This window comes from Acomys russatus, chromosome 12, assembly GCF_903995435.1.
Source record: "Acomys russatus chromosome 12, mAcoRus1.1, whole genome shotgun sequence".
Taxonomy (NCBI): Eukaryota; Metazoa; Chordata; class Mammalia; order Rodentia; family Muridae; genus Acomys; species Acomys russatus.
Genome location: NC_067148.1, coordinates 8,060,703 through 8,076,911, shown reverse-complemented (window position 1 = coordinate 8,076,911; position 16,209 = coordinate 8,060,703). Strand labels below are relative to the sequence as shown.

Below are 16,209 nucleotides of genomic sequence, written 5' to 3'. Positions count from 1 at the left end.
TTAGTAAGAAAAGTTTTCAGTTCGGCATCTGTTTCTAATGTTTCAGGTGTTTGTTTCTAGTGTTTTCAGTTAATTAGACATGTACATCTGTTTTCTACACCAGATTTGAAGTTTGGAGATAGGATTTTAATTTATTTTCATATGTGTGTATGTGTGACAGAGAGAGAGAGAGAGAAAGAGAGAGAGAGAGAGAGAGAGAGAGAGAGAAAGAGAGGAGAGAGAGAGGGAGGAGAGAGAGAGGAGATACAGAGACAGAAAGAGACAGAGAGACATAGACAGAGGTAGAGACAGAGAGAGAGACACAGAAGAAAAAGACAGAGAGAGACACACACACAAAGAGAAAGAGAGAGAGAGAGACAGACAGACAGACAGACACACACACACACACACACACACACACACACACGCAGAGAGAGAGAGAGAGAGGGAGGGGGCAGGCTTGAGCGTGGGTAGAGCCTGTTACAGAACACACATCAGTGTAAAAGACTACCTCTGGAGTTGGTCCACACTTTGCATGTGTTTCAGTTACTCTTGTGATATGTGCTCCAGGTTACTTGGTCTGGGATAGTAGAGGGGTTCCTCTGCTTCTGCCTCCATTTTGTAATCATGCACTATCACACCCAGCCTTTTAACTCAGGTCCTCAGGCTTGCACGGAAAGGGTGTTTTTCCCTGCCGTTTCATCTCTGTATTTCACAATGTTCCCTTCCACTGAAGTTCTTTTTGTTTGTCTTTTGTTTTTAGAGACAGGGTTTCTCTGTGTAGCCTTGGCTGTCCTGGACTTGCTTTGTAGACCAGGCTGGCCTCGAACTCACAGAGATCTGCCTGCCTCTGCCTCCCCAGGTGCTGGGATTTCAGGTGTGTTCCACTGAGCCTGTTTTCACTAAAATTCTTCATCTCAACCTTTGTTAACACAATAGACAGTCAGATAGTGGTGGCACACTACAGATGCATACTATCATATCATCCGAAAATAGTGATGATTGGACTTCTTCCTTTCCTATTTGTATCCCCTTGATCTCCTTCAGTTGTCTTATTGCTCTAGCTAGGACTTCAAGTACTACATTGAAGAGATATGGAAAGAGTGGGCAGCTTTGTCTAGTCCATGACTTAAGGGAATTTCATTGAGTTTCTCTCTAATTTGATGTTGGCTATTGGCTGCATATAGCCTTTATTATGTTTAGGTACATGGCTTGGATTTTGTCAAATGCTTTTTCAGCATCTAAGGAGATGATCATGTGGTTTTTTAAAAAATTTGTTTATATGATAGATTACATTGATGTATTTCTGTATACTGAACCACCCCTATATGCTTGGGTGAAGACTACTTGGTCATAGTGAATGTTAGTTTTGATGAGCTCTTGGATTTGGGTTACAAGTATTTTATTGAGTAGTTTTGCATCAGTGTTCATAAAGGGAAATTGGTCGGAAATTCTCTTTTTTATTGTTGGGTCTTTGTGTAGTTTAGATATCAAGGTGACTGTGGATCATAGAATGAGTTTGGTAATGTTCCTTCTGTTTTTATTTTGTGGAACAGTTGGAAGAGAATTGGTATTAACTCTTCTTTGAAGGTCTGGTAGATTTCCACACTGAATCCATTTGGCCTGGGATTTTTTGGTCGGGAGACTTTTGATTATGACTGCTTCTATTTCCTTAGGAGATACAGGACTATTAGTATACTTACCTGATCTTGATTTAATTTTAGTGGTTGGTATCTATCAAGAAAATTGTCCATTTCATTTAGATTTTCAAATTTTGTGACATATAGACTTTTAGAGTAAGACCTAATGATTCTTTGGGTTTCTTCAGAATGTGTTGTTATGTCTCCTTTTTCATTTCTGATATTGTTGATTTGAATACTTTTAGTTAGTTTGGCTAAGGGCTTATCTATCTTGTTGATTTTCTCAAAGAACCAGCTCTTGGTTTTGTTGTTTCTTTGAATCGTTCTCTTTGTTTCAAATTTATTGATTTCAGCCCTGAGTTTGATGATTTCCAGCCATCTACTCCTCTTGGGTGTGTCTGCTTCTTTTTGTTCTAGAGCTTTCAAGTGTGCTGTTAGGTTGTAGTATGAGATATCTCCAATTTCTTTATGAAGGTGCTTAGTCTATGAACTAAGCTTAGTGCTATGAACTAAGCTTCAGGAATGTTGTGCCTTCATTTTCATTGAATTCCAGAAAGTCTTTAATTTCTTTTTCTAAAATTTTGTCTCTGATGCAGAGATCATTGAGTAAGGAGTTCAGTTTCCATGAGTTTGTAGGCTTTCTGTTTTTTCTTTTGTTGTTGAGTTCCAGCTTTAATCTATGCTAGTCGGTTAAGATGCAAGGGGTTATTCTGATCTTCTTGTATCTGTTGAGATTTGTTTTGTGACCAAGTATATGGTCAGTTTTGGAGAAGGTTTTATGAGGTGCTGAGAGGAAGGTGTATTCTTTAGTGTTTGAGTGAAATGTTCTGTAGATATTTATTAAGTCCTTTTGATTCACAACATCTATTAGTTTCATTATTTCTCCATTTAGTTTCTGTCTCAATGAGCTGTCCATTGGTGAGAGGGGTGTGTTGAAGTCTCCCACTATTAATGTGTGGGGTTTGATGTGTGATTTAAACTTTAGTAATGTTTCTTTTATGAATGTGGGTGCTCCTGCATTTGGGGTATACGTGTTCAGGATTCAGATGTCATCTTGGTACATTTTTCCTTTGATGAGTATGAAGTGTCCTTCCCCAACTCTTTTGATTAGTTTTGGTTGAAAGTCTATTTTATTAGATACTAGAATGACTACTCCAGTTTGTTTCTTGGGTCATTTTGCTTAGAATACATTTTCCAGCCTTTTGCTCTGAGGCAATGTCTATGTTTATTACTGAAGTGTGTTTCTTATCTGCAGCAGAATGTTAGCCTTTGTCATTTTACTGGGGAGTTGAGGCAATTGATGTTGAGAGATAGAATGACCAGTGGTTGTTAGTTCCTGGTTTTTTTATGTTGGTGGAGAGAGAGAGAGAGAGAGAGAGAGAAAGAAAGAAAGAGAGAGAGAGAGAGAGAGTTTCCTTCCTTTTGGTTTTGCAAATGTTAGCCTCCTTGGGTTGGAGTTTTCCTTCTAGTATCTTCTGTAAGGCTGGATTCATGGTTAGATACTGTTTTAACTTGATTTTTCTGTGGAATATCTTGTTTTCTGCATCTATGGTGATTGAAAGTTTTGCTGGGTATGGTAATCTGGGTTGGCATCTGTGGTTTCTTTGTGTTTGGATGACATCTGTCCAGATCCTTCTGGCTTTCATAATCTCTGTTGAGAAGTCAGGTGTAATTGTGATAAGTTCGCCTTTTTATGTGACTTGGCCTTTTTTTCTTGCAGCTTTTAATGTTATTTCTTTGTCCTGTACACTTAGTGTTTTGATTATTATGTTCTGGGAGGATTTTGTTTTCTGGTCCAATCTATTTGAAGTTCTGTAGGATTCTTGCATGTTTATGGGCATTTCTTTCTTTAAATTGGGGAAGGTTTTTCCTCTGATTTTTTTGAGTATGTTTTCTAGGCCAAGGAGCTTGGAGTCCTCTCCTTTACTATTCCTATTATTCCTAGGTTTGTTCTTTTTATAGTGTTCCAGATTTCTTGGATATTTAACGTCAGGAACTTTTTAGTTTTTAACATTTCATTTGACTGGTGTATCCGTAACTTCAGTCATATCTTCTACGCTTGAGATTCTTTCTTTCATCTCTTGTGTTTTGTTAGTGTTGCTTGTGTCTGCATTTCCTGTTCTCTTCCCTAGGTTTTCGCACTCCAGGATTGCCTCAGATTGTAGATTGGCTTTTTTTTCTTCCTTCTAATTCCTCTTTTAGGTATTGAATAGTTTTATTCATTTCTTTCTCCTGTTTAATTATATTTTCCTGAAATTCTTTATAGGATTTATTCAATTCCTTCATCTGTTTGATTGTATCATCCTGTATTTCTCTGAGAGATTCATTTTCATCCTTCAAAGCCTCTTTCATTTTCATCATCTCAGATTTAAAAATCATTTTCTTGTGCTTCATGGGTGCTAGTATCTCCAGGGCTTGCTGTGGTAGGACCACTGGTTTCTGGTGGTATCATATGGCTCTGAGTTTTGTTTCTTGTGTTGTTGTGCTGGCCTCTGGCCCTCTGGTTGTCTCTGGTGTTAGCAGGCCTGGAGGTTCCTCCAATGGGGTCACTGTCTGAGTGTGCTCCACATTGGCCAGGCAGGTTGGGAGCAGGTGAAGAGAGCTCAAGCCAAAGGCTCTTTGCTAGGTCTCCCCAGAGGCCTCCTTAGGATAATGGAGAATGGGTGTTGGAGCCTGCATCCAACTTCCACTCTGCTAGGTTCCCTGTCTGTTTCCCAGTTGGGTCAGGCAGGAGAAGAGCAGACTGAGAGAGCTCCAAGCCAAAAGCTGCTCAGGTGCCCCTGGAGCCTCCTTGGTGTGGACAATGTGGGCTGTGGCCCTCACCTGACTCGGCTCTGCTGGTTCTCTCTCTGGCCCAGATGAATCGGGCCACAAAGGAGTGGGTGGAGAGAGATCCAAGCCCAAAGCTGCTCACGTGTCCCACAGTCCTTCTCAGCAGCTAATGTGAGTTGTAGCCCCCACTGTTTCAGCCCAATGTTATCTTCTATGTAGTTTAAAGTCTAGGTATTTGCTGGAGTCTAAGATGAAAATTTCTCTGACTACCTCTGAAATGTACATTTTTTTTCTGTATAGGATTACAAAGTTATAATGATTCCATGCTTCAAACTCATTTTTTAATCTTTCACCTTTTTTTTTTTTTTTTTTTTTTTTTTTTTGGTAACAAACTAGAACTCAGCCAAGGTGTTCATTTTTGTCACACCAGTAACAAAGCCCTTGAAATTAAAGAAAATCAAATCCCTTTTCCCTTAATATGAGACTGAATAAGAATGTCGAAAACAAATGTAGCTTTTTGTTTGTAGTTAAAAATCCTTTGTCTGTTAGCAACGAAAGCTGAGTGTGTGGCTTCTCTAAACATAATGAATAAAAGACTAATAGAGAAGACATATTTAAGTTTTTTTTTTCTGAATATAGCAGCATGCCTACAGAAATATACAAAATGAATTTTTATAAGGGAGCCACCCTGTGTAACTAGCACCCAGCTCCCGACACCGAGTGTTATCTGCATCCCAGGGGCAACCTCTCATCCCCTTGCAGTCCCTCCGTCCCGCAAAGCAGCCGCTGTCCAGCCTGCAGCAGTTTTGCCTGTTTTAGAAGTTTGTCTAAATAGAATCACCACATGTGTTCTCCAGAGCTGGCATTTTGCACTCACCCCCTATCTATGGGACTCGCGAGTACCAGTTTTGTGTAGAGCAGTGTTTTGTTCGCTTTCATTTTCATCCATGTGTGCTTATTGTTAGGGAAGGCTAATTAAAGCCTAAATCTCCTCCTCACCTAGGCATCCTCTCCAGAAAGGCAGTAGCGGAGGAAAGCAGCTTGAAAACCGAATACGCATTAAACCAGAGTCTGCTATGCATCACAGGCAATCTACAGCGAGGGTGCAAAGCAGAGTCACCTTGCCCCTTATAGTAACCAAGCACAAAGTCACACTTAGTTCATCCTCACCATGCCTCCTAACTGAGGGCACCATCTGCGTTAGCAAATTAACTTCATCAAGAGGAAGAGCAGACTTTTCACACTTGGGTATGAGGAGCCTGACTTTGCAGACTTTGAGTCTTAAGGCAGGCAAGGAGTGGGATGTAGCTAGGCCCCGCCCCTGTCCTTATACAGGCACCGAGTTTATGTTTCAAAGCACCGGCTTCCAGGACCTTGGCTGACATTTAAGGTTTTCCTGGATCTTAAAGCAAGTCCCGACTATGTTTTGAAGTGTTTTTTGTTTTGTTTTAGAGTGTACATTTCACTGCTGATGCTGATGGCTCTTTAGGTAGCATGTACCTTGCAGACCTAACCTGAGTTCATCCCCAGACCCACGGTGGAAGGAGAAGGACTCCAGAAAGTTGTCCTCTGGCCTCCATAGGTGCACTGGGCCATGTGTGCACCCACACTCATCTCTCACACACAACAATAAATAAAACAGTTCAAAAGCATCAGATAGTAGATAATACTTGAAAAATTTAAATTCTGTAATTTTTGAGGCTCTAAGAAAAAAGAAGTGACGAAGTTATCTCTTAATTTTCAACAGGAGAAAGCCCTTCCACTTTAATTTTTTTTAACATAGTTTACATATTTCCAAACCACCTGATACTATTGGTCCCTTCTTCTCTTAAGAATACTGGGTTCCAGTCCAGGGCCATAATGGATGTCCACTGCCCTAGCATCCCTGTGCATGGCTTTTGGAGCCAATCCGTGCACGTCTGTGTTGGGTGGAATGCAATGGAGCTGACAGGGGACAAACATTTGTATGTACTCTCTTGTTACACCGGGAGCCTTCTAGATAGTCCTTTTCATCACTGTCCCCCCAATAAAATAGGAGCCCCAATTAAAAAGCTAGCTGCCGATCAAAGATTAAAGAGAGAATAATTTCTCATAGAGAGGCAGTTTGTGATCTCCCAGTTACTGATAAACATGCTATCAGTGGGAGTTTAGCAGTTATTAGACTCAGCTGTCCCCAAAGTACAGGACACATGGGACGGTTCACACTGGCCTGCCTACCAGTAATGCCTTAGTATTACTCTATTCTTCCTTCTTATTTTTCTTACTGAGGTATGTAAGTGTACTCCATGCTTGCCTTCTGATGGCCATGCTTCATGATCATTTAAGTGTGACCCCAAGAATATATCGTGAGCATTATGGTAGACACTGTGAAACTGCCATATAAATTGTTATTTATGAAAGTTGATGCATTATGTTTACGTAGGAAGTATTAAAAAGAACACAAAAACAAATAGGCAACGGCAGAAAAAGATCTAAGTAGGGTATTCTTTTATTAAGGGGGCCAAACTGCAATTTTATCTGCATAAGTGTGTTTGTGTAAGTGTGCACACATGTGTGAGCATGTGTGAACACAGAATGTTCTTCTTTTCCTTCTGCTTCTATCTACTTCAACCAAGATTCCTCTGCAGCATGATTTCTAGAAGCTGCACAATCGACTATGTTGAGCATATAATTTGATAAGACTTGATAGGCATTATAAATATTTTTACAATAAATACAAATGTCCACACTGTTAAGAATTTTCCTTATTAAGTTCCTTTCCTATGAGTTTATTTAAATATACAGCTCCATTAGGTAAACATGAATTGTTTCATGGCATTGTCGCTTACCAAAACTGAATGATGACTTTTAGTCTTTTAGCCCCTGTGAAATATTTCATTCAAATGTAATGTACTTTATTTTCCACTTTATCACTAGTGAGGTTGGGTTAGCTTTGGAGAGAGGATAAGGACGGGGAAGCTAGGAGGATGCTGGAAGGAGAAGGAGCTGCAGCAGGGTCAGAACCGCAGCACAGCTAATGACTGCTGAAGGCCTTTCCCTTCCGCTGTAACCTGCGCTTTCTTAGACTTGTTGTATAAGGACATGAGCTAAGCTACTTGTGCAACACCAGTGGCTCCTGGTTTTGCCTTGTCAGATGCTCACATGCAAGGCATCTTTGGTGCCATCTCAAGTGTTTGTCATAGTAACAGAGAAAGAAAAAAAAAAAACCACAAAACACACAAAACAAACTTTTTTGGTAACTGTGCTGGCTAGTCTCAGTGTCTGCTTCACACACAAACTGAATCATCTGGAAGGAGGGAATTTCAATTCAGAAAATGCCTCCAGGTACCCCACATTTGACCACCTCCCCTTGGTGGGGAGGCCTGATGGCAGTCAGAGAAAGAGTAAGCAGGCTACCAAGATAGCCTATGGGAGGGGAGGGGAATAGGGTGAAAGCGGGAGGGAGGGAGGAATGGGAAGATACAAGTGATGGGATAACAATTGAGTTGTAATCTGAATAAATAATTAAATTTAAAAAAAGAGAAAATGCCTCCATAAGATCTGGCTGTATGGCATTTTCTTAATTAGTAATTAGTGGGGGAGGACCTAGTCCATTGTGGGTTGTGCCACTCTTGGGTTCTATAAGAAAGCAGGCTGAACAAGCCAAGGGAAGCAAGCCAGTGAGCAGCACCCCTCCATGGCCTCTGCATCAGCCCCTGCTTCCAGGCTCCTGCCCTGCCTGACTTCCTGTCCTGACTTCCTTCAGTGTACTATAGATGCAGAAGTGTAAGCCAGATAAACCCTTTTTCCACAACTTGTGTTTTGGTCACAGTGTTTCATCGCAGCAATAGAAACCCAACTAAGACAGTAGAAACCCTCTGAGATAGAACTTGAGCACCAAAATGGTATATGGCTAACGCTAAGACAATTAATCGCTTACTCTCCCCCAGAGAAGCTTTGTACCACACTTGGGTCTGTCTTACTGGCCCCTGCTTTCTCTTGGGAAGCCCTGGAGTGTCTCAATATTCATTTGTGCTTAAGCCTCTGTTAAAACATCTTTAATAAAATCACCAACTCTGGTTTGTAAACTGTCTAGTCCTTAAATTTAGTTTAGCGTTGAAGCCAAGAGAACTGAGGTTCCTAACAGTACAAGGGAACACCTCAGGCTGCTGGCGGTGTGGGGTGTCTGTTCCCGCCCTTTGGCATTTTGATCATTAAGACACTTTCCCCTTTGTTTTTATGTACCAGAGAAAACAGAAACGTGTCTTGGAGTGTACACTTTTAAACTCTATTCTTGAAAGACCAATTCTGTGTCACTTCGTATTAATTAATTATACAACGACAGGACAGACCGATTTCATGTATGGAAAGATCTATTGACATGGCAGTGGAAACAGGAATAGAGTGATTATTTTAAATCTAAAACTGAGTTGTATTTCAAGGACTTCTGTCTTCCTACACTGTTTTTCCCCTCAGAATGATTAAGTAGAAATATGACACATCCATTTGTTGTCATTCTCTTGATGGCAGTGCTGGCATGGGGTAAAATAGTTACAGAAATGAACAAGAAGAAGAAGAAGAAGAAGAAAAAAAAAACCAAAACACTAATTAGGATGAGTCAAAGCAAAGATGGCAGTCCAAAATAGCTAAGATCTTGTCACAAATGGAAGACTTTTTTTTTGTTACTCCATTAAGAAACACCAGTATAATTTTGATTACTAATAAGCTATGCTGTTGTTTTTTTTCAGATAGTTGATCTGCTTAGAAGGTTTCAGCCATTCGTCTATGCCAGTCTTTATCTCTCTACAAATGTTTTCTGTCAGCAGCGGCTAAAATGATGCTTTTTGTGTCTGTGCAATAGATGTGTTTTAAAATTTTGATTTCAATGATTATTTTATGTAATCATATTAAGATGAATGAAGTATTATATTGACATTAGGAATTATTATGGATGTAGCTCACACGTGCTACACTGATTATTCATATGTTCGTGTTTTCTCGCTGTGGCAAAGAGAAATGTTGTTTAGTCAAACCTACTGATTTTTCTAACTTTGACAGATTCATGTGCCCTGTGGAACACTATTAGTATTTGCCGATTATTTAATACATGTTATTAATTGTATTCATTTAATTGAGCATAAAATATTTTTAAGTGTTTGCTTTATACGTAGGTCAAATTTTGCCCCCTAAGACAACACTTTGTAGTTAAAAAGTCTGTAATTTTTTTGATGGATTAAGACACCAAGCACTTTTTTTAAAAAAATGAAAGAGCAAGTTTAAAAAAAAAAAACAGTCAACAGTAAAATGCAATTCAATTCAAATTCTTCTACCTCAAAATGGTGAAGGCAATGAGTGAAGATCTTTGGGTGGGACTTGATAGAAATCGATAGGACACACATCTAAAAGGCTTGGCATGGTCCTTGCGGCGGCCATGTCTGCGTCTCCTCATCTCTGCCCTGTTGCCTTTTAGGCTTCAGATTCTCAAGGATCACTTCACTTACTCGCTCTACGTCAACGTGTGCCGGTCACTGTTTGAAAAGGACAAGATGTTGTTTTCCTTCTGTCTCACTGTGAATCTGCTGCTACATGACAATGCGGTCAGTAGAGTCCGCTGGTAGGGGCTCAGATGCTACAGTTACGGGAGATGGTCTTAAGGGTGGGCCATGATGCCAGTGTCTACCACCCTCTGCCCCTCAATAGTACAAGTGAAACATTAACTCAGGCAGATCACAGCTGGAGGGCCACTCATAGTAACTGCTAGAGGACAAAATAATAACATAGAGTGTCCTAATCTATCATGCCTTTCCCTGGCCAAAGGTAGAAATTGGATTCTCATGATCAGGAGGAGTAGCTTTTCCAGACTCAGCCTCAGCAAAGTCCCAAAACCTTCACAATATTATGTGGTAAAATTGAAGGTGAGACTAAAGCTTACCATGAGGGAGAAGCCCCTCTTCTATGTCTCCAAGCCTGATAATGCTTGTCTACTATGTAATGCCATCATGGTATCATTTATTTAATTATTAACCCACATAGATACACTCACATAGCCTATATACATACAGATAGGATGTGTATACATACATATAGACCATATTCATACACACAGAATGACGAAAACCAGACAGGGAAATTAGGACAAGGCAAGACATTACAAGACTGAATTTCATGGTAGTTAATATAAAATTAGGAAGAGTATGTTACTATCACTTAAACTCTTAGGTATTTCAGTTTCTAGAGCCTGGTGTAGTGGTTACAGCTATTATCCCTGCACTTGGAGCTAGGGCAGGAGGACTGAGTCTGAGCAGAGCCTAGACTGCACAGTGAATTTGAGGACAGCCTGAGCTACACAGCAATACCCTGGTTTAAAACAACAAACAAAACAAACAAACAAACAAACAAACAAACAAACCAAAAAACTCACTTCTGTTGGAACCTCACATGACCATGCATATGACTCTACTAAATCATTTATTCTCATTTTGAAGAATTTATATAAGTTATTCAACTCAAACGATTTGGAGTTAACCATCATACTTAAATATAGACTCACTTAAAATTCCCTTTTTTCAAGAAGTACTTTGCAAATGAAAGAAGAACAGCATAGTCTTTTATACATTTATATACTCAAAACTGGGAAATTTTCATATGTTAATATCTTGATGGAATTAGGAAAAATATTTTTCCTAAATGCTCCATATAAAGAATAAATAAAAGCATGGTGAACTGTTGATTTTCTGCCTTTTTATGGTTTTTCAGAGCCAATATTGGGGACTGCAATCATCCATTTTGAAGAACACATATTATCCAAGTAGAATATATTCAGGCTTTCATATTTAAGCTAGTAATTCTGGAGAAAATTGTCAAAATGTAGCTGCTTAAATGGAACGATTTTTTTTAAACTGGTCATATTTGGTAGTTGGTGTGTGTGTGTGTGTATGTGTGTGTGTGTGTGTGTGTGTGTGTGACTAAATAGAAGTCCAGCTGTGGAATTTCATGAGATTCTGAAAGGAGCTCTGCTCTTTTGCAATGGCTGTAAACTAACTGGGAATGTCTTCTGCATGACTCTCGGCAATGTTCGTTTCCCACAGATTAACAAATCAGAGTGGAGATTTCTGCTCACTGGTGGCATCGGGCTGGACAACCCTTACACCAACCCTTGCACGTGGCTCCCTCAGAAGTCCTGGGATGAGATCTGTCGACTAGATGACCTAGCTGCCTTCAAGACCATTCGCAGGGAGTTTATGCGCTTGAAGGATGGATGGAAAAGAGTGTATGACAGCATGGTATGTCTTCCCCCCCTTTTCTACTTCCAAAGTTTTGAATGGAGAAGATAATGTTAAACAGCATATCTTGACTTTCGTATAAAAGCAAGAGCCCATAAGGGAATGAAAAAGAGGAAGAAAAAGGAAAGGAAGTGAAGCGACTGCTCCTAGGTATGGTGGAGAAGAAAGTCTACTGTAGATCTGTGGGAGAGCATAGCCAGAGGCAGACACATGTGGGAGAGTCCAGTGTGGTCATGAGCCTGAACCATGTGGGGAGAGAGGAGAGAGGAGCATCAGGTGCTGCAGCCAGGAGGCCAAAGACACAGAAAACGAGGGATAGCCAAAGTGTCTGCACTATATAGGGAAGAGCCTCAGGGCGAAGGGCAGCCCAGCCCCTGGGCCGGAGAGCTCAGGGTAGAAGGCAGTGTATGTCCGCCATACCCTGTAAAAGGTAGGGGCTTGAGGGCTCCTGGGAGAAGCTGGAGGCCAGGTCTGCGTTGATATGTTAAATATGCACCTCCACCGTTTGTCAATTAGTCTTAAACAATCAATCAGTGGTTAAAGCACAAATTTCAGTGGCTGTTATCCTAGCCTTCTAAGACACTGGTCCTTCCTGCTTGTGATTCTCCCCAAATTCCTTGCAATATGAAAAGATATAAAACTCTGAGCCACGTGGCCTTTAAAAAGGGGTTGCTGAGTTTCCTCAACCAGTTTTTCTTTTCTGTTTTCCATTTAGATTTGTGCAATCATTATAGGAGATGGACCAAAATTGTAGGTTTTCACAGCGCGGAATATAAGCTCACGGATACTTTTACCATTGGAGGAAAGGGGGAAGCTAGCATTTTAAAACAGTTTTTATGAAACCCAGACTTTCTAATTAGACACTGATAGTTTGCACATGCCGTAATGCAGTTTGTTTCCCCCTTTGAGATAAGTAGCAATTCCTACCTTTTTCAGCTTTACTTGGGTATAAAAGTTAGAACTTTCCCAGTTCCCAGTTACTATTTCCTGTTCCTTTGTTTCTGCTCTTAGGGTTTTTACTGTTCTTGAATATAATAGGTAGATGCTCTGTCTGGAGACATTGGATCTTTCCAGAGAGAGACAGGCGGCAGCCCGCTGCCATGTGTGATGGCGAGAAACTGAATCCATTCATTCAGGATGGGTCTGCTGTGGATTCCTCTTTGTTCCTAATAAAACTCTTCCATAGAAACAAACACCTTTTTGCAAGTATTTCTTTTTAGTTCAAAATTGCAATTGTATTCACCGTGTTGAGCCATGGAGAGAAAGCACATAGCTTGTTCTGAAATTTCAGAGGTGTACACATTAACATTAATCTTCCTACAGCTTAAATAAAATAAAAACTTACTCAAAGGATCTGACTTCAGGAATTACATGTCTTCTGTTGGATTATGCTTATTTGTAAAATATTATTACTTTAGAAATAGTCTTTGACATTGACTTTACCGTATGTGCTATAATCTTAGGAGCCGCACCATGAAATGTTCCCAGAAGAATGGGAGAATAAAACAAATGACTTCCAAAGGATGCTTATTATTCGTTGCTTGAGGCCAGACAAGGCAAGTGTGGGCTTTGGGAGGAGTGCTCATCTGCCCACGCTGCACAGCCCAGCCAAAGTTGCCATTCTCTATAGACTCAGGGTGGGGCCAGGAATCTGCAGGGGCAACCCAACCTCCTTCTAAGGGATTTCCTAAACCGTATCTATAGTTATACAAACATCTGGGTTAATAGCTAATACAATGCATCTCAGTGTTATGTTTTTTTTTTTTAGAATTATTCTTCATGATGTTTGGTTCCTCTGCCTTACAGACTTCTCTCTTGTATGCTGTAGCCTTGTTTTTTATTTTATCTTATTACTTTGGTAAAACGAGTTGATGGTATTAACAATATTAATAATATTATTTAAATTTCTTTAAATAATAAGTATACAATCAGCAAAGCAGGTATTTACATACCACGTATAAAACTGCCATTTCAGCATTTGCTAGTTCTCTCATTTGTATTACAGCCTATTTGTTGACCTGTATTTCCAGAGATTCCAGGGTAACATGAGTAGGTTGTTGGGGGAACTACCGTAACTGCCCATTGTGACAAACAGAAGTTTCACACACCCGGGTATGGTGGTGCACTCCCGTAATCCTAGCACTTGCAGAAGCAGAGGCAGGAGGATCTCTGTGAGTTCGAGGCCAGTCTAGTCTATAGTGGGAGTGCCAGGACAGTCAAGTCAAGGCTACACAGTGAAATCCTGTCTTGAAAAACCAAAAAAGCAAAACAAAACATAACACAAAGTTTCACATAATTACTCCACAATTTGAAGTTTTTCAAAGAAAATGTTGGCATTCCAACTCTTCCCCAATATAAAAGGAACATTTAAATGGTGATAGTATTAAAAAAAAAAATTGTGTGTGTGTGTGTGTGTGTGTGTGTGTGTGTGTGTGTATCAGTGATGATCTGGCACAGAGGCTTTTCTTCCTCAGAGCCACAGTCGATCAGCCGACATGCCTCCAGCTTGCAAGGCCTAGCCAGGGCCCAATCTTAGGCTAGAGTTCCATCCACATGTTTTAATGTCAGAATATACTCCAGCCTATATTAGGTTTATCCTAATACAAAACAATCATGTAATATATATTTTTAAACTTTTTTTTTTAATAGACGACATAGCCTCCAAAGTGCTGATGGCCTATGAAAGTCACAACTCTGCTCTCTGGGGCTGAAGTAAATGAGCACTTGTTTGGCGTTTGTGAACCAGAGCAGCTATGGCCTTTGATAACACGTAGTAGTCCTTCATAGATGTTCCCTTCCCACTTCAGAGTGGAGAAAGGAAATCCTTGCAGTCTTCATCGCCCCTTCATCTTGGCATCAAACGTGGTGAATGAGCCTGTTCCTAATTGTGACAGCTTCATCTGCATGCATACATCCTTCCACAGTTTTAGTTTTTGAAACTTAACACTTTAATCTGCAAATAGATTAAACTATCAAGAAATCAAATATTACTTTCCATATTTCTTATCTTTTTAAAAGTTTTTAAAAATTTATGTATATGAATGCCCTATCTGCATGTACACCTATATGCCAGAAGAGGGCATCAGATGTCATTATAGATGGGTGTGAGCTGCCATGTGGTTGCTGGGAATTGAACTCAGGACCTCTGAAAGAACAGCCAGTGCTCTTAACCTCTGAGCCATCTCTCCAGCCCTTCATCTTTTTAAATATAGAAGTTCCATAGGCTGAGGAGGTTTTTCTTTGGGGTAGGGGGTGCTCTTTCAATCTTGGTTAAGTGCCTGTTTCATATTGATCTGTCCCATACCTTAGCTTTCTGTCTTACAACATTTTCAAATCTATTCACAATCTTCCTGTAGGATTTCCCCCCCTTTTTGGGGAGAGGGAGACGGGGATAGAAAAATTACAAAATGATGCTGATATTTCAGCTTTTCTCCATCAGCTACACCTAAAGTGAAGATGGTGAATACAGACTAGCCTTGGCTAGTTGAACGTATGATTGAGCTGCCACTGTGAGCTTTTCCCAGACACCTCCTGCCATCAAAAGTGCAGAGCCCTGGCTGATGCTGGGGTGCCATAAGGCTTAACTGTTGCCCGCACCTAGAGAGTGCCTGGATCACAGATAACTGCAGAGTCAAGAAATAAGCCCACTTGTGTTGGGCCACTGCAGTTGGGAAATCATTTACACCCACAGCTATTTCCCAGCCATCCTCAGTGAGGCAGTTAATCGGTCGCCATTAACTGTACCACCACACCCATGTCTTTCATGGGAAAATAGTTACTGGAATGCCACAGTTTTACCCAGAAACTTCATGCTCTTTACACTTAGTGTGTCCGGGTACTGCAGGTTTTAGTGGTGGCTTGATTCTTTTGGAAGCTATATACGGTATGTTGCTATTTGGCTACTCTACCTTTAAAAGGGTGGTTTCTCAGAGTGGAATGGTATTTGCCTAGCGAGGAGAAGAACAGTACTATAAAGGACTAACATTTGAGACGATAGTGTATGTACCTTTCATTTCTTTACTATCTCTAGGTTAAAACATAATAATATACACACCTACCAGGAAAATTAACAACATTCTTCTTGGAGAGTTGTGGGAGGTGGATCCCCTTTCATTCTCTCCACCTGAAACCCTGCCCTCGTACTGAATGGTCAGAACAGTGATTCTCAACCTGTGGGCCTGACCCTTTTGGGAGGGGGGAGGGGAAGGGTTATCAAATGCCTCTATCAGAGGGGCTGCATATCAGATAAGCCACATGTCATATATTTATATTACAATTTACAACAGTAGCAAAATTATAGTTATGAAGTCACAATGAAAATAATTTTATGGTGGTGGTGGGTGGGGGGGGGGGGGGGGGGGGAGAGGGTCACCACAACATGAGGAACTGTCTTAAAGGGCCACAGCATTAGGAAGGTTGAGAATCACTGGGTCAGAAGGTTCAGCTGCCAATTAGAAAAACTGGAAAGATTTTGCTGAGTCAGCAGCGGGAAAATGAGCTGGAGAAGCGCTGAGCTGTGCAGTGTTCGGAGTCCACTCATAACATGAGGAGCTGCT

The 16,209-nt window shown here is 40.5% G+C and overlaps 1 protein-coding gene across 1 annotated transcript in view; it reads left to right on the top strand.

Annotated features, from left to right (window-relative positions):
- The window catches only part of Dnah7 (dynein axonemal heavy chain 7), a 248,100-nt gene that overhangs the window by 192,072 nt on the left and 39,819 nt on the right, over nucleotides 1-16,209 (top strand). The window contains exons 54-56 of the mRNA XM_051154521.1: nucleotides 9,841-9,967; nucleotides 11,459-11,653; nucleotides 13,117-13,209. Of these exons, the coding sequence (XP_051010478.1) occupies nucleotides 9,841-9,967; nucleotides 11,459-11,653; nucleotides 13,117-13,209 (415 nt within the window). The remainder of the gene's footprint in view (nucleotides 1-9,840; nucleotides 9,968-11,458; nucleotides 11,654-13,116; nucleotides 13,210-16,209) is intronic.